Source organism: Coccinella septempunctata, chromosome 7, assembly GCF_907165205.1.
Source record: "Coccinella septempunctata chromosome 7, icCocSept1.1, whole genome shotgun sequence".
Taxonomy (NCBI): Eukaryota; Metazoa; Arthropoda; class Insecta; order Coleoptera; family Coccinellidae; genus Coccinella; species Coccinella septempunctata.
Window position 1 is genome coordinate 11,621,004 of NC_058195.1, and position 19,388 is coordinate 11,640,391.

The following is a 19,388-nucleotide window of genomic DNA, read 5'->3' on the forward strand; positions in this document are numbered from 1 at the left end:
TTTCGATGTTGGGAACCATCCTACAGCCTGAATTGTAAAAGTTGCCGATCTTGGGGAAATCTAGTTTTAGCAGGTGACTGGCGACTGGCCTCACTAAGAGGAGACGTGAGGTGGCTATCGCGCTCACCAGATTTGGAGCATCTTCGACGTGTATCTTTGAAGATAAGCTTTTTAAATATCGTTCATCCACCCTGCCACAACTCAAACACCGAATAACCGAAGAAAAAGCAGTCGAAAACTTTCGACATCGATCAATGTATAGCTGCTGACTGTCATCATCTTAGCATTATCATTTTTTGAACTCCTGTACGAAAACTATATTTTATACTGATTAGAATCAATAAAACTTTTTTCCTACTTTTACCACGTTTTATAAGCTCTTCAGAACTCGTCAATCGGTTCTGCCGCACCCTGTACAGGGTGGGCAAAATTCGTTGTCCACTGAGGGTATCTCGAGAACTATAAGGCTAGAAGAAAACGATGTCACATTTCCTAGCTCTTTTTCAGACACGCAAAGGATGTTGAAAACCGTAGCCTCCTACGATTCTTCGTTTTTGAGTTATTAGCTGAAAACGAAATTTTCGTTTTCTTCTAGCTCTTATAGTTCTCGAGATCATCTCTGTAGACAACGAATTTTACCCATCCTGTACATAAAGGCCGTCCGCAGCGGTCCATTACTCTAATTCTATCAAAATTATAAAAAAGAATTTGAAATGAAACTTTCCTCTTTCTAAGTAGAGCATCTCCTTAAATTATTCAGAACTATACAAAGTGTTTCGTTTCCTCTGCACAGCTATCAACTTCGTGATTTTAAATGAAGCACGCTATATATTTCTACATTTTTGAATTCCTTGTTACATTTGAATATAAGTTTGATAACACAACTATGTCTGAATTCTCAACGGTTTTCGAGTAATTTGAGTTTTTATTAATATTTTGACTGTTTGAGAAACTAACATAAAGGACTATAGCTTCGGACCTATTTTATGTAGTTGATTCAAATTTGGACTGTGTCTAGTTAATAAATAAAACACTAAAAATTTTCTTCGTAAATAACCATATTATGAACAGGGTCCACGAAAACCTAGATCCATTATCAAAACAGAAATTCATCAAAATCTTCATTTTTTTCAATGGCAACCCATATTTTTTATCTGTTCCTTATTTAAAACAACTAAAAGCGAACAAAAAATGTTTAAATAATGAACAGAAAAAAAATATGGGTTGCCATTTAAAAAAAATGAAGATTTTGATGAATTTGTTTTGATAATGGATCTACGTTTTCGTGGACCCCGGATATAATATGGTTATTTACAAAGAAAATTTTTAGTGTTTCATTTATTGACTAGACACAGTCCAAATTTGAATCAATTACATAGAATAGGTCCAGAGCTATAGTCCTTTATGTAAGTACCTCAAACTGTCAAATTTCCCGAAAACCGTTGAGAATTCAGACATAGTTGTTATCAAACTTATATTCAAATTTAACAAGGAATTTAAAAAATGTAAAAAGATTTAGGGTTCTCCATTTAAAATAACGAAGTTGATAGCTGTGCAGAAGAAACGAAACACTTTGTATAGTTCTAACTAATTTTAGGAAATGCTCTACTTAGAAAGAGGAAAGTTTTATTCAAAACTCTTTTTTGTAAATGTAAAGTATATAGAAATATAGTAATAGACCGCTGCCCCATGGCGCGGACACCCTGTACTTGTATTGAGGGTGGATAGAACTTTGAATTTTTGTAATTTTCAGAATTTTTCATTCAAACATGAAAAACTTTACATAAAGGTACGTGTGTCAGAAGGAAATTGTTTACCTGAAGAGGTTAAATGAACATTTTTAGCATTTTCTCAAATTCTTCAAACTTTGAAAGTTGACGAATTATCGAGAGTATTCTTCTTCAGATGATGATTTTTTTCACCTGACCTAATTCCAAGAATCCCCAATACCTTACCGGGTACTAATAGTTCGTTTTCCAGTAACTTCTCACTGATCGCACAGCTCACCAGTTCAACACCGCGTTCTCGCAGCACTGGCTTCGGCACGGAAAAAGATAATTTCAGATTTTGGTGTTTATCGGTGCATTTATCTCCCTCAATTGTTTTTGTTATCGACGAGGCGTGTTGATTCGCCACGGATCAAAGGCGTCTATCGTGAGAGAATTCTTTTATTCGAAGTTCAAACGGACCAGACAGTCTGTTCGTTTGTTGTTGTGGTTATGACGAGGTCAGTACCGATGGACAAAATAGAAAAATACCGATTGTGGTCAATGAGGACAAAGGGCACAGTACGATTGACGATCTTTGTGCCTGTCTGATATTGATTTTCCAGCTCTTCATCAGTTGATCCCAAATCTCATCATGTATCTGCATGGTGGACCACACCAACGTCATCCTAACTGACGTTCATTTTGATGAATATTTTCGAAAATTTAACTGTGTGAAGGGTGGGATAGAAGTATTTTTCATCGAAAGAGCTATCTGCATATATTGAACCTCGTAGAACGAAACTTTTTAAACGCTTCCACTCGAGGTCCTTATAAAATTCACCTAGCGTGCCAAGAAACAATTGGCTTGGGTAAGGTGCTGTAATACCTGAACGAAAACAGTAAAGATGGTGGTGAATTCTTGATAAGGGTCATAAATAATAATGAACAAAATCTATGAGGCGAGTTTGAACGTGATTTCAATGTCTACCTACCCTTTAAACACATTACCACACGATGCAAGTCCCAACACAACCTGGAATACGTCAATGTTAATACATAAAATCTAAAGCAAATCACACCGAGACAGGCCGAAATTAAGCTAGAAGGCAAGCATGGAAGGTAGACATAAAGTTCAGGCAATAAACATATATTTTTATCTACTGATCTATTTTAACCGATATCGATGTTACTCATGCAAGGTTAGATGTAGGAATTCAAGCGAGTGCATAGGAAGAATGAAGATTGGCATCTGCTGGTTGACACTGATATCATTGTCTACAGGTTAAGTCTTTGACTTGTACATATTTTTTAACAGAGGATTCTTGAGGTCGAAAGAAACACTTTTTTCTTCTAGTTGGGTAGCCCAAGAAGGAAGTTCTGTATTTACTCGAGCGTAACTGATTAATATAAGGAGAGATACTTTGAACCCTGTATGGTACTTCTACCAAATATTGGACCTGTAGGTATATAGGGGAAATTGTCTAAGACAGCCTGTAGAAATAGTAAAAAAAATAGTACATTCTCAAGCGTGCCAGATTAAGATATATGTGGTTAATTACTTGTTTAAAAGTATACATTCTCTCAATCTAATAATGTGTGGGAGGGTGCCAAACTTGCAAAAAAAACCTCACGTGTGCATTCTCGTGCGGGTGGCTTTTTTTCTTATTTTGAAGCTAAGGATTCAAGAATAACGAAAAAAATATAAACTGGCAGTTTCAGCATAAAAATTGGCCATAAAAGTCACACAAATAAGGTTTTTTGAATAATTTCCTCTCCTGGACTTCGAATCGTTTTCGCATTCATTATAAAACTTGTACAGCTTAACATTCTGTACAAATTTTGTCCGGAGCAATTTTTTCTACGTTTGAACGTTTTTGAGATATATGGCGATGAATGTACGTCAGACTGGGTTTCTATATTGACCTTGGCCTTTCGCATGTATGGCTAAGCTCCTAGCTCTTATCACCCTCTAGCTCGAAAACGGTTGAGGGTATAAAAATTGCTCCAGCCAAAATTTGTATAGAATTTTATTATCTACAACTCTCATAATGAATACCAAAACGATTAGAGGTACTTACAGGAAGGGAGATGGTTAAAAAAATGCCTTGTTATCTTCAAACTGTCAAATTAAGAAAACTTCCCCTGATTAGTGTCAGATTAATGGGTAAACACGTCTGCAACATCGAGATTAACCATCTGTATGAATATTTGACAGGCTCGAGTCAAGTTACGGATTTTTTTTGCATTTTCAAAGGATCACTGTGACCTTGAGTTACGTCCGAATTGTCAGCCTCTTCAAAAGTAGCTTCCCTTGGATCCAATTAACTGATCCTCTGAAAATGTTACACGTTCGAAAAGAATCTATTATCAGTATTACAAGTAGGGCATATACACTATCTTGATCTGACCGCATCCCTCTATCTTCTTTTGCTTTCAAGTTATAGGCGAAAACTCATTTCTCGGCTCTTTGAATTGGAGCTTTCTTTGGCTCACCCTGTCTATGTCATCTCATCGATGAGCTTCAAGCACTATCTTGACGGAATAGTAATTGGCATCCGCCGAAAGCGTCACGTGTTTTCGCTTTCAATATATGTAAGTATGTGTACAGTATATCGGATCAATAAAATGCGACACATTGGGTACTGAAATAGAAGTGCTTTGCATATTATAACCTCGTCAGGAGGCAACGGAATGTGCATGTTATGTTACGGGATACAGGCGAATGAATTGATTTGCATGTTTATCCGATTTTAAGCGGCGCGTCGTATTCGAAAAATTGGGATTTGTTCCGATGACAGAACTAGTTCATTAGTACTCCCAAGAACCATGAACTCTCAGACATATGTAGGTTAGGTTAGGTGATAACTGACACGCAGATATTGATTGAAGCAAGTCTCGTTTTTCTGGATGATAATGCTCATAAATCTCAGGTGATTAGTGGTAAAGAAGACCAGGGTGTTCTACATCTAGCATTACCTCCAATGTCCAATAGAGCATGCTAGGTATCCGTTAAAAAGACCCTTGATGCCCATAGAACTCAACAGTAACGCTTCAGCATCTTCGAGATTGTATGCCAAAACTTTGGCAATAAATAAGGCACGATCGTCTCGATGACTTGGTGGATCGAAGATGCCAAGCAGTTATTTATGCTCGTAGAGGTTATACATTTCAGTGAGGGTGAATAGAACTGTTCGTTCGAATCAACCTCTGTAAAATTCTTCCTCAGAAATGATGCGCGATGGAAATGAAAGATACCATATGCAAATTTGCTATCCTCTAGCAAGTTCGAGGTTTCCTCAATCGAACAGTGTGCGTGTGGTTCACCCTACCACAAAGTTTAAATTTAACAAATTAAAGTGCCTACAGATTACTCTGATGTGCGTTGAACCACGTCATAATGCGCATGATTCCAAAATCTAGCATAAGATTTTGCGCGGAATCGTTCCAATTGTGGGAATGCACGTCCCACGTCACGTCAGAACAGTTTGAACGCTTCTACACTAAACCCTATGTTAGATTTTTGACTCATGCGCATTATGACGTGGTCATAATGCGTCAGAGTAATCTATAGGCACCTTAATTCGTTAAATTTAAACTCTGTGTTAGAGTGAACCACATGCACGCTGTTCGATTGAGGAAACCTCGATCTTGCTAGAGGATAACGAATGACTGGTGTCAAATTCAAAAAATTGACATATGGTATATTTTACATCGCGTTTCATTTCTGAGGATGAATTTTACAGGGCAGACCAGCAGGTTGATTCGAACGAACATTTCTATTCACCCTCACTGAAATGTATGACCTCTACGAGCATCAATATCTGCTTGGCATCTTCGATCCACCAAGTCATTTAGACGATCCTGCCTAATTTATTGCCAATGTTGTGGCATAAGATCTCGAAGATGCTGAAGCGTAAGTGTTTAATTCTATGGGCATCAAGGGTCTTTTTAATTGGTACCGAGCATGGTCTATTGGACATTGGAGGTAATGCTGAGGTTCTGTCATCGGAACAAATCCCAATTTTTCGAATACTACGTGGCAAGTTTTGAATTGTCTTTTACTGTATCGGAACTAGCTATTTCCTTTCGACCATCATCCCAATTGCAATCTACTTTCGAAGCATCATCGATGACATCACCGACTACAGGCTTAACAAGATCAGTTAATTCTAATTTGGATTTTTTGAGCTGTTTCAATCATCTGCAAGTTCTTCTTAATAGGATTGGCAAGAATTTTCTTCGAAGCTTTTCGAGTTCTACAAGCGATGGGACTTGATTCAACGTAATCTGCAATCGAAGCAGTGAGGCTTTCTTCAGCTCAGTCAGCAAATAACAATCTCCATATTTATCATTCCGTCTTCTGGTATTCCGTCCTTAAAACGACCGTAATTGCTTCGGCCGTTTCCACGAAAGCAGTCGATTAATTTCAACGTCTGTCCCGCGAAACAATACGCTAGACGAAATCCCATTGTTCGCTTATCTCCCCCAATCGACGGCCTCGCCGTCCAAACGCCCGAAACCCGTAAAAACTGCAGCCTAGAACGCAATTGATCATCACTCGGATGACTGGCAAATGAGTAGCCTCCGGCAGATATGCCATGCATCCCCAAGGCTGCACGTATGCTCGCGGGTCGTTGCCTCATGTGACGTGTCCATCGCGATGCCGCCCTGCCAATTCCATTCCCTTTTTCCACTGTCTGTCTACGTGGTGCGGAGATGGAAATGATATACATACTTATATTTCACTTTTCTCGTGGCCCATGTTGCTATTTCACAAATTATTGATTGTCTTCGCATTGTCTTCGGTTGAAAATTCTAAGATATGCCCTAAGACGTTGTTTACAGCTCAACTAGACGGCCGTAAACAATACTAATAACCGCGTCAAGCCTGTCGACCGCTATATACAAGGTGATTAATTGGTAAATGAATGCGCCCCTGCAGCCCCTCGAAAACATAGTTACGGTAGGAAGGCTCTCGAACCGGGGCGTATTGGTATAAAAGATACGCGCGGTGAACCCCAGGGTAGTTAGTATTTTGAACAGACCAGAGTGAACAGTGAATTCCTGTTAAAAGACTAAAAGAGTTACAAAGACCAAAGTAGTGAAAGTGAATAAGTGAGTGTGTGAACAAATTATGGTCCTTATACATAAAAAAGTGTAGTAGTTGTGTGAATAAATTAGAGGTTTTGTAAAGAAGACCCTGTATTTAAAGGGTTTATCTCCCTTTATAATCAAGATACAGAATGTTTTATTGGTTCTGTCAAAACAAATCTGTCACAAAAAAAATGCCCTGCTATCATCTTCAAACTGTCAGATTAAGAAAACTCCCCCTGGTTAGTGTCAGATTAATGGGTCAACATGTCTGCAACACCGAGATTGACCATCTGTATGAAAATCTGACACGCTTGAGTATGCACAACGATTTTTTTTGCATTTTTAAAAGACCGCTCTGACCTTGCGTCGCCTCCGAATTGTGAGTCACTTGAAGAGTGGCTTTCTTTGGATCTAATTTACGTTCGAAAAATTTTTCTTCGCCATTTTCAACTCTTCAGTACGGCCAGCCCCACCACGCAAAATGTCAGATCAACATGAATTTATTATCAGGGACAGGTAGGGCATATACAGTATCTTAATCTGACACGTTCGAATATGTACGCCTGATGATTTTTCTTACATCTTTGAAAACCTGCAGACGCTTTCCCCACCGCTGCAAGTGCATACTTCATAGAACCTTTTTTCCATTCTACTATTTAATCTTCAAAATCCACTAGGTCTCCACGACGCTCGAGTAAATCCCGATTTAGCATCGTCAGTTCCCCAACTATTATATATTTTTACATGTAGGCAAATTATCCACTAAAATTCTAAGCAGTTTAGTAAGGCGATAGGGGCGGGAGAAACCCTCCAACTCATCGAAGATCTACTTACATTGAGTATAGAACAGATCAGATCTATCATCCGACAAATAACCTGTCATTAATCTGAGAAAAAAAATGTTGGGAAAACTTACATTTTCATCCTCGAATTGCCGGAATAAACAGAAATCGAGGTTCATGCACCGTCGCTCGACAATATTTCTTCGGCACAGTTCCACGAAAGCGAGAAACGAAAAAGGTAAAAAAAAAAAACCCGATGGACGTATCCATAACTACGGATGTTTTGTCTACGTGCCGGCTCTCGGGCGAAAATCCGTAAACCCATCGAAACCCCTAATGACGAAAACGTGAAACGCGAATCCGATGGAGTGGTCTGGCTGGAGGCGGCCTAGAAAATAATTGACGTACGGCGTGAAATGGTAATGAGCGTCAGTGGATACGCAACATCGACATTCATCCGAAAAATTCGACGACTCGTCGAGTATCGTCGCATGACGTTGGATGACGAAAGTGCTGGTGAAAAGGTATGATGAGATGCATCGTTTGTGTGGGTGCAGAGCTGAAAAACGATTGAAACGGGAAAGCATTCTTACGATCCATTTCGCAGTTGAAATATTTCATGGAGAAAAGGCATCTTTGATCTTGATTTTATACGAATGAGTACCTAAGAGATGAACCATGATTATGTGAAATTCAAGAGGAATATCACTTTGAGGGTCTTTTATTTACTATGCTAATCAGCAAGGAAAGCATTTAAAGAGATCTACTGGTACCTTTTCGCGACCATAAAGAAATTAATTCAATGAATTCAGAGGCAAAAAACAATAGGTACTCTTTGCTCTATGTGTTGAATCGGTACTATCTCCTCACTCCAGCAAGTTTCTTGTGCAACGCTAGCGTTGCCTAGCAATGGCGAGGTAATGGTAATACGTTATCAGGTGATCTGGAGTTTCATCCTCCTTCCCCACCCCTCCTCACAGAATCTGAACTCGTCAGTCGATCACAGAATAAACTCTTCTCCTGACGTTGGTCCCAAATACAGGTCAAGTCGGTTAGGCAAAAATAAAGGCAGGGGTGAGTAGCAAAAGATATAGCAAAGATGAGGATAAATTCAGATGCATACCACCCGCTGATATGAATATCAACAAGTGTTACGATCTGACTTGAACTAGCCAATTTGCCATCGTCAAGGCCCCAAATGGAGTACGACCCATCGAAGAAAAGCAGATGCTGACCATGGTTTCGGTCTCATTTGACCTCATCAGAGCAACATAGCTGAGACCGAAACCATGGTTAGCATCCGCTTTTCTTCGATGGGGAGTACTCCATGTGGGGCCTTGACGATGGCAAATTGGCTAGCTCAATTCAGATCGTTACACTTGTTGATGTTCATATCAGCGGGTGGTATGCATCTGAATTTATACTCATTATTATTCATTGCCTCCCCGTTTAGGCGTGATCATTCCTTATGATATAGCAAAGGTTCAAAGCCGAGTGGAAGGGTTATGACGTAGGAGGTGGCAAGATCAAGATCAATGACAGAACTCGGTTTGTTAGCTGTGGCGTAATATAGAAAATGGGTGGTTACTAGTAAAATGATTTGAAATAACCTCAACTTTAGTGCGAAAACGTTGTTTATCTAATGACTACATTGAATTGACATTGAAAATGCGGAAGAGATTTTCTTGATATAGTAGATGGGAAGTAAATTATTAAAATTTATTGCACAGCACCGCCAAATTACATAAGAGCTACCCCAATGCAAGCTTGTATCATAAAGTAAATCAATACGGGTGTTTTCTGTGGCTAGTGTGTCGCGGCATGTGACGAATGGCGATACCAAATTGACCAGAGTACTTCCGATCTCCTAATGCACCTTCTAATGCTATACATGGAGTTTTCAAAGGTGAGGCTTTTTTCAACAGAAGGTAGAACTCATCAAAATAAGTCGTTCAACCAAAAATTGTCCATATAAAATATCCAAGATGGCTGAGATACAACCCCTAGAAATTCGACAAAATTTCATTGAATTTCAAGCACGGGACTGTGGAAGGTGACCCCGGCATCTCAAAAACGAAACAAAACATAAACATATGGCAGGACAATGAATGGTTCAGTACCAAGTTCATCGGATTAGATCAGGTCATTTTTGAGAGAATCGTAATTGTTGTATCTTGCAATTTAGGCTGAAAAAAAAATATAGAAAATCCAGGCAGTTTCTTGAAAGTGCTTATGTTAGTTATGTTGAAAAAGTGCTATGATGTTTCCCCATTTCATCCCATTTTTACCACGATTGTTGGAATGTTCGAACAAGAAAATTGTGATGCCCATTGTGAAAAAATTCATGAATAATTTAGACGAATTTTGAAGTATTTTTCTATTTTGTACACTTGTGTCCTGAGTCTCTTATGTCAGTTGGTATTAGCATGAGCCATTTCATAAAATCGTGTAAGTTACTAAAAAACAATGAGAACAATTCGGCAATCCTAAGTTTCCATTCTCATTACCACGTAAATATCCAACGAACCAATATCCTAAACGAAACCACATGGTCGAATCAGGAAATGAGTTTTTTCCACTGCTTTGCGATAATTCAGCTAACAAACGGTCTAGGGTCGTATTAGGATCTATTTGAGCATTTATTTTAAATTTTTTTTTGAACTTTGTCATTTTAAAAGTTTTGTATAGGTGATTTTGGTGAAACGCTTCATTTTAACCAGTTCTACCTTCTGTTGAAAAAAAGTCTCACCTTCACATACACCTGTATATAGCTTCTTAGTGGTTATTACCGATTCAATTCATAGAACGAAGAGTGCTGATTTTGGCATCGATATTTATGAAATTCGTTTCGTTACGGTTTTTTAAAGCGAATGGACCCCTAAAAGTTTATCTACCGAAAATGTGGACCTCGTGGCCTTCTAGCCCTAGCGTGGCCAAAACCTAGACACGGAGGCAGAAAGCGTAGATACACATAAAAATCGACTTCTACCCATTCAAGTCCAACGCAAACAATTGCCACGCATCGCTGAAGCAATCTCTCATCTCCGAAAATGAAAGATGGGAAACTTTTCACCAGTGAACTTTCAGAGTACACTGCTTTCCGCATATCCCATTCAACCTAAGACCGATTCCTCGAAACCAAAATCGTACGGACCGAATCAATTCCCGACGTATACGTCCGGGACTAATCTCCACAAATCATTTCGACATATTGGGAGTATTGGGACGTGGATTAGGAACGTCCACGTCGATTTCAATCTCGCGCCGTACCAATTATCCCTCCCCCACCCCTCCTATCCAGTGACGAGTTTCAAGGACTCGGCTCAGTTCACATTTTCATCATTAGCGGATTTCAAGCCCCTCGTCCTCGTTATTCTTTCTGCTCCAGATAAGTTGCGAGCGGGGAGTTAATGTTGGTCGTTGCAGATGTACTTGAATACAGTCCGAGTCCTTAATGGGGTGTAGCCGAGCAGAATGGGGTGGAAGGAATCGAGCTTGACTACGTCGAAAATCGGCATGGCTTATCGGAGGCACTAACAGGTTGTCTGGGGGAGTTATCTGAGACTTTATTTCGGAATATTTTGTACTTGTACTGAAATTAATCATATAATAATAATGATAATGATGTCATTTCATCAACAGGTCTGATACCGAAGAAACTGACAAAGAATCTGAAGAACCTTGAATTGGACGAAACCATCTATAGAGTCATGCAGAAGGCGGTACTGCTGGGGAGGGTGAAAACGGTACGCAAGTTCCTGGGAAATACAGGACTTGAAAGAGAACACCATCCAGTTCGACAAGATGTGCTGAGAGATCAGGAACCCAACGAACGCCAGGGACAAAAGGAGAAGGAAGGACCAGACCACCACCATGAGCCCGAACATCGGGAAAGGGCTCCAACGGAGCTTAATCCTTTGGATATCCGAGATATGTGGGATAAGTGAATGTTCCTCTGGTGAGGAGTGTGAAAGCCGCAAGGCTAAAGACATAGAAATTGATTACATCGCGTGCATTTCAAACCGAATTCATAACGATTGCTAAAGGAATAATATCGTTGCCACTCAAAAGAAAAAATGCACCAACGACAGCCGAAGATCAAAGAACAAGTAATGAAAAATTCAGTTATCTGCAATCAAGCATTCTCTAAACTAAACGAAGGATCTAGAATATTTACAAGATAGATCTCAATATTTTTAAGGTCCTGGAAAACGCCATGTCAACCTGGCGCTCCAGTCTACAGATTAAAGCTACTGACGGCCCCATCTCAATTGGAAGTATTCCAATAAGACGCGGAATATTCCAAGGAGACTCCCTTAGACCTCCGTGGTTGTATATGGCCCTGAATCCCTTGTTTCATAGATTGAATTCTAATGATTTGCCATCAAGAGCGGCTGTAGAACTAAGATGAAGCTGAATCATGTCCTTCACATAGACGATTTGCAACTCCTTGCATCTACCACAAACCAAATGCAACAGATGCTGAAATCGGTAGAAAAATTCTCCGACGATATCAAAACGGAGTTTGGACTGGAAAATTGCCGTCTCCCCAATATAACAGGAGGCAAAATAGTAAACGGTATACATGGGTACATTCAAACTCAAGAGAGTTGAGGAAATCGAAGCATTAAGCGAAGAAGACACCTAGATGAAGAGAGAATTGACGGAGGAGTTCACTCGAAGATTCCGAAGTCTAAAGAGCAATAACTTGACCAAAGCAATTAAAACCAATACTGAGCTAACCATTCGGCATCATCTCTTGGACCACCACCGATTTATCAGCCTTACAGAGAAAATTAAGGACAATGCTGATAAAACATCATAAACATCACCCAAAAAGCTCAAGAAAACGAACAGAGATGCTAAAACACCTTGGAATAGAGGAATTGTTGATTTGTTCAACCGTATGTCTCAGGAAATCACTTCACTCTGCAGAAAACAAAATGCAGAATCTGATTGGCAAACCTTTGCGTGAGAAGCATCAGAACGAGGTAAACCATGGTTAAGTCGACGTATCTGCGTCGAACTATTGGTTGACTTCTGGAAGGTTGTTTCCCGAGACAGAGATCCTTGCCATACAGGATCAGGTGATTCCAACAAGGAACTACATGAAATATATCGCCAAGGATATCTCAGTGGCGGACGATAACTGTCGTTATGGCTGCACCACACATGAAACCATCCAGCACATCACCGAAGAGTGATACTACTACTAGTAAGACACTATCTTCCAACTACCGTTTGATTGCCCTACTGTCTGAGTGTTGCCTTACTTGCTGCATTAGATATTGAAAAAGGAGACAAAGTGGCCATCTAGCAGGCTAGTTGCCGGTCAGATTCACCTTAAGAAACCTTATTGAAATGAATTTCATAAATACCGATGCCAAAACACTACTCAATGAGTTGGACTGGTAGTATCCACACCTGTATGTGATCGATGGTAACCACACTTTTCTCAGGCAGACGTAGTTCTGTTTATTTGCGTTTGGGCTCAAGCTTTTTTCTCTTATTTCCGATATCGTTACGGCATGGTCTGAATCGTTCGGTCTGTTTCAAGGCCACCTTGACGGAACGGTTTGGACGAATAGATTTTCCGAACCCTCTCACTCTGCTGATTTCCCCCCTTGCATATTCCACTCGGTGCTTTAGAAATTAGTGCATACCGACGAAATTTCTTGATAATCCTCGTTGTTTTTAGCGAAAATAAGGCAAACTTGAAGCTGCAGTGGATCCTTAATGAACACTCCTATTATTTGTCTTAGATTTCCGTTCGAAAACGTTGTCTTCTGTCACAATTAACCTGTCTCCAGGGAAACGTGTAACTCCGTCGCATCCATAAATCTCCACCGTATCCTCCTCCGGCAATAAACGGACGGTGGGTCGGGGGCGTTGCCCTCCCCTATCAGAAAATTGTTGTTTGTTCGAAATTCCTCGGGAAGACGTGAGTTCTCCGGGAAATTCGACATCTGTCAGAAATAATAACCAGTCGATGCGTTTCCGCGAATTCGTTATTATGTATGTATGTTGACGAGCACGGGGATGTGTGCATATAATAATTCGAATCTATATGCGCGGGCATAATATCCGATGCGTACGTGACTAAGAAATAATTTTCGGATTCCGAGAAGACAATTTTGAAGCCTCGGATACTCGGTAAATGACGTGTTCGATTTTTGACTCGTTTTCCATGAATGCAATCTAATGGGCATGAGCCAGATCAATACATGGGGCGGCATGAAGTAAACTGTGGAATTTTGACAGTTGACGTGCTGTGTTCGAATCAAGGGCTCTGCTTTTGAGCGTTCAACTTCTCTTGATCTATTTAAGCGTGACGAAAATGTGTGGAAGGGCGCCGACGTTGAAAAAAGTCACTTGTACATTCTCGAGCGCAGTGGCTTTTTTCTTATTTTGGAGCTAATGATTCAAGAAGAACGGAAAAAATATAATCTGACAGTTTCAGCAAGCCGAAACAATAAAAAATTAGCCATAAAAGCCACAGAAATAGGTTTTTTTGAATTATCTCCTCTCCTGGGCTTCGAATTGTTTTCGCATTCATTATAAAAGTTGTAGATCATAACATTTTCTACAAATTTTGTCCGAAGCAATTTTTTCTACGTTTGAACGTTTTTGAAATATTGGCGATGAATGTATATTACACTGAGTTTCTACCTTGACCTTGGCTTTTCCCATGTGCTGAGCTCCTCGCTCTTATCACCCCCTAGCTAGAAAACGGTTGAGGGTATGAAAAATTGCTTCAGACAAAAGTTATATAGAATTTTATTATCTACAACTTTCATAATGAATACAGAAACGATTAGAGGAACAGGAAAAGAGATATTTTAAGAAATGCCTTGTTATCATCTTCAAACTGTCAGATTAAGAAAACCTCCCCTGATTAGTGTCAGATTAATGGCCAACACAACGTCTACAATACTTAGATCAACCATCTGTATGAAAATCTTACGTGCTCGAGTATGTAGGTACAAGTAACGATTTTTTTTGCATTTTCAAAGGACCGCTGTAACCTTGCGTCACGTCCGAGTTGTCAGCCCCTTGAAAAGTAGTTTCCTTTGAGTCCAATAAACATATCCTCTGAAACTCGATTTTTTTTGCCATTTTTACCCTTCCATGCAGCCAGCCCCACCACGAAAACTGTCAGTTTAACATGAATTATTATCAGAGACACATAGGGCATATACAGTTTCTTAATCTGACACGCTCGAGTATGTAGGTACACCTTATGATTTTTTTTTACATCTTTGAAAACCTGCAGACGCTTTCCCCACCGCTGAAAGTGCATACATAATAAAACCTTTTTTTCTTTCTAACATCTAACCTTCAAAATCCACTAGGTCTCCACGACGCTCGAGTTCACTCCAACTACTAGTATCAAGTGATTCCAACAAGGATCTATATCAACATGGAAAATACAGAAGAGCATGGGAAAGAACACCATCATTCACTTCGACAAGAACCAACAGAACTTAATCCTTTTGATGTCTGGAATAAGTGAATGCTCCTCTGGAGATGAGTGTGAAAACCGCATGGCTAAAGATATAATATATTTGCAGATCTAAAATTTGAATTCATCTTACAATTCTTCCCTGTGGAAGAATCATCATAAAAAACATAAATAAATCCCTTAAAATTAAGTTTCAATATTTACCTATAGAATCAAATGAAAAGGAAAGTGTTTTAGACTCAAGCCAGCAAACTACCAATAATCGCATATGTATATCATTCAAATTGATTCTGTACCAAAACTTCCGAGCTGAAGTTTCGACGGAAGTTACTTCAAGGTTCGGGGGAATTCACGGACGGTTCTACAGGGTTGTCGCAAAAAAACCCGACGCTATTCGATACCCAGACGATGGAGCTTTGTGCGCTTTTTCGTTTTCCGTCTGTGGCGCGGTGTAGTCTAGACGACAAGCACTTCGATATTTCCCACTTTACTACTCGCTACGGGACGAAGACTAATTGGGAAATATGAGGAGGAAAAATATAATTTTCCAGAAGAAAATGAGTGGGACCGTTTCGATCGGAAGAAGAGTGGATAAAAGCGGAAAAATTACAGTGCTTTGAAGCGTGAAGAGCTTGTCTTATTATCTTCGTTTTTTCCGATTATAAACGTTTGGAATTGAGCACAAAAAAAGATGAACACACAGATCTGCTAATTCAACTTCCTGTCTTCTCCTCACAAAAGTGTGGTACACTATCTTTTGACCTCGATCGACTGATTCCGAAGGACTTACTATATTCCGACTCTACCTAATATGATTCCTAGAAATTCAAGGAAAAACATTTAGAAATCATTTGTTGAAGCAAGACTTTCCATATATCGACTCCATTTTTTATATTCCCTAGAAATTCAGGGCCAAAACATTTATAAATCATTTGCTGAAGCAGGACTTTCTATGTTTCGACTCTACCTTTTCCAATTCCTAGAAATTCAAGGCCAAAACATTTGGTAATGATTTGTTGATGCAAGACTGATTGAATATATTGCCAGGAACGTCCCTAAGTACGTCTCTGTCTACTCTGGAATACTCCTGAATCCTTTACGAAACTAAAGAATTGTGTTGCATTATCGATTGAAATTTAATCTTGGAGTCCTCTACATCTTCTGTAATTCTTCTGGGATTTCACACCCAGTCTCTGAAACAAAATTCCTTATCTCTCTAACTCCTAACTCCATTTCTGTTAGGGTTTTAATTTAATAAAATTCAAAGAAGAACATGTCTTATAACAATTACAAAGGGAAATAAAAACACGATTTTGTATAGAGGGAATTTTCAAAGAGGAAGCTATCAAAATAAGTCTATTCACCAAAAAATTCTTTAATTTTTGAACGGAGTAATAGGAACCCAAGATATCACTTTTATACCTTAGTTATTACCCACTGTTCATTTATGTTGCCATAGAGATATTCAATATAAACTGCTCCACATGAGTTAGGGATATTAACTTAAATTGCAAAAATATAGTTAAAATAAGATTTTTGTGATGAAAATTCATATTAATATGATTTCAAGTTGCAAATTAATTTTAGCCCATAGGTCTGCAGCGTATACAGGTTGGTTAAGAAAAATCGAGTAAAATAACGAAATGTTATTCTTAGAGAATTCAAGCATTTTAAGGCTATCAATACAATGTATGGCCTCCACGGGCATCAATAATAGCTTGACATCTTCTTTGCATACTACACACGAGGTTGTTGAACATTTCTTGAGGAATTTGGTTCCATAAACGGGGCAGAAGCTCTCTCAGATCATTTAAGGATTCTGGGGTAGGTTGATGATTATCTTTGGAGCATATCCCATGCATGTTCTATGCAATTCAAATCTGGTGAGTGCGGAGGTATTGGTAAATGTGGAATACCAATCTCCTCGCGCGCATTCTCAACTATGGCTGCACGGTGCGGTCTAGCGTTATCGTCTAGAAATTGAAAAGTTTCACCAATAGCAGCGTGAAAATTTGGCACAACATTGTCAATGGCATGCTCCCTATAGTGTAAGGCGGTCATATTCCCAGAACAAATGTGTAGATCTGTGCGCCCGTTGAAACATATCTCGACCCATACCATAACACTACCCCCTCGGATTGGATGGACTTCTTGGACATAGCGACGATTACGGGGTATGCGTGGGATGGTCCATACCCTTATTCTTCGAGAATCTGAAAATCGTCCATATCTGGATTCATCAGTGAAAAGGACACTACGCCATCTTTCCATTTGATATGTTGCCTTGCCTATTCCAGTCTTTGACGCTTATGGTCACGTGTTAATGGAACTCCTCTTAATGGACGTTTAGAACCTAGATTCACCTCTCTCAAATGTCGTCTGATGGTTTCGATGGACACTTGGACCCATCTGCATTTTGAAGAGTGTTCCGTAGCATTCTACACGTAGATAAGGGGTTCCTTCTCGCCGAAACGGTGATGAAACGATCCTGAGCAGGTGTTGTTTTTCATCGCCCACCAAGCCTTGGTTTTTCCAACACGGAACCTGTGTTCCTGAACCTATTCCAAAGTCGAGATATCACACTTTGGCTGACTTGGAGCCTTTCCGCTACAACAACCTGAGTTAGGCCACCCTGTAGCATTCCGATAGCCCTATTAGCCTCAGCGTTTGTTAATTTACGTCTTGGCATTTTCAGAAAACTCGTTTCAAATCGAAGCCGTTGATAAACTGACTTCATTTCAAAATAAGAACATTCATGAAACATATGCAAAGAACCAAACTTCAGAAAAAAGGCGATCAGATTGACGAAATGTCTCATACTGATTTTTATTGGATCGATTCAAGTTGTTATTGAGTTTTAAATGATTCTACAGCGATTTTCTCGAAGATTACATACTTTTAAAAACGATTGAATACGATATCCCTAACTCTTGTGGAGCAGATTATTTTGCTGAAATTCAATTTCATTAGTTCTTCTTTCATAACTTTTCTTTGCATTTTGAGTTGAAAGGGAAATAATAATATAAAGAAATTGGCAAAGCTTTTCTCGATAGATGCCTAGACTTTTCTTATCAAATTGTTATGAAATTTCTCATTACGATATGTTCACTATCAAAGCGCTTTTCTGTATTTATTTCTTGTGATATGGCATATTATTCATCGAATTGTTCATGCAGCTGGTTGCAGTTTCCTGCCTTTGTAATTATCGGGTCTTTCTAGCGGAATATAACCGCTTTGAATCAACGCGATTATTGGGCCTATCTCGTGAAGGCTAAGAATTTCCAATTTCGCAGTAATTACAACGGATCCTTTATGAACGCTCGCACAGAGGGGCAGTTGATGGAACAGGTGATGACAAATATATCTCTTGTTTGAACCCGCGTCATTTTCAATTTCGAGACCCACGAACGCCGAATATATTATCCACATTTCTTACGTACGCGTTATCAAAATGAATGTTCACCCGGAACGGCTTCTGACAGGCAAAAATGAGCTCGGACAGGAAAATTCCAGCGCCCCGAACCTTCAGGACCGAACTTATGCAAACATTTCACCTTGCACGCAAGGTTATGAGGGCATAACGAAAATATACGAGGTCGTATTTCACGCAAAAGGAATGGCCCGAAAGGCAGGACTGAAATTAAACGGGTGAAAGTGCTGCTAGCCATAATCTGTCATTATTATGCTGATGGGAAGGGGAAGATTGGGACGAAATATATTTTCTGGTATTTCGAGGCCATTAAGGTGTTCACTAAAGCGTGAAATCGATGGGAATCAAATACAAGTCTGTCGATAATCGATGAAAATCCAAAAGCACTGCTCAAGAATTGAATTGGATGTTCGATAGAGGACGAGCAAGAGCTTCAGCCGCACAAGATCGGCTAGTATGGATAACTGCACGACGAAATTCCTTCTTCACAGCATCCCGACTTAAAAACACCGGTAAGATAATTTCTGGCTAAAAATCCGTTGCATACCTTCAATTTAATTTAAGGGTAGGAAGGCTTTGGAGGGCATTTGGCAAAACATCCGTCAAACTTGTTATGGTAACCTCATTGACACAATGCCGAAAAGAGTAGGAACACTACGAGAGCTAGAAAAGGCATCTACCGATATTTCAAGGTGTTTGTAACGGATGGAATTTTTGTAAGCCTGCTGGCCCTACAAGCCTACCCTACCAGAAGAACCTTCTTATTATTAATTTCTCTTCTATGTTGGGGTTTTAAAGAAGTCTTGATTATTGCTGCCATTTCAAGGTGGTTAACCATATGTAGGAACTTAATACAGATCATATAAAAAAAACAATTTTATTACTTCCCCTCATATGTTATTACATATATG

The 19,388-nt window shown here is 39.4% G+C and overlaps 1 protein-coding gene across 3 annotated transcripts in view; it reads right to left on the reverse strand.

Annotated features, from left to right (window-relative positions):
* The window catches only part of LOC123318043 (protein yippee-like 2), an 80,276-nt gene that overhangs the window by 20,517 nt on the left and 40,371 nt on the right, over window positions 1-19,388 (reverse strand). The window contains exon 2 of one of the 3 annotated variants that reach the window (XM_044904718.1): window positions 2,702-2,742. The exons of 1 other annotated variant lie outside the window; for it this stretch is intronic. In XM_044904718.1, coding sequence (XP_044760653.1) covers window positions 2,702-2,742 — 41 coding nt within the window. Of the gene's footprint in view, window positions 1-1,955; window positions 2,106-2,701; window positions 2,743-19,388 lie in introns of those variants that run through there. One more of the 3 variants, XM_044904721.1, reaches the window with a different exon arrangement.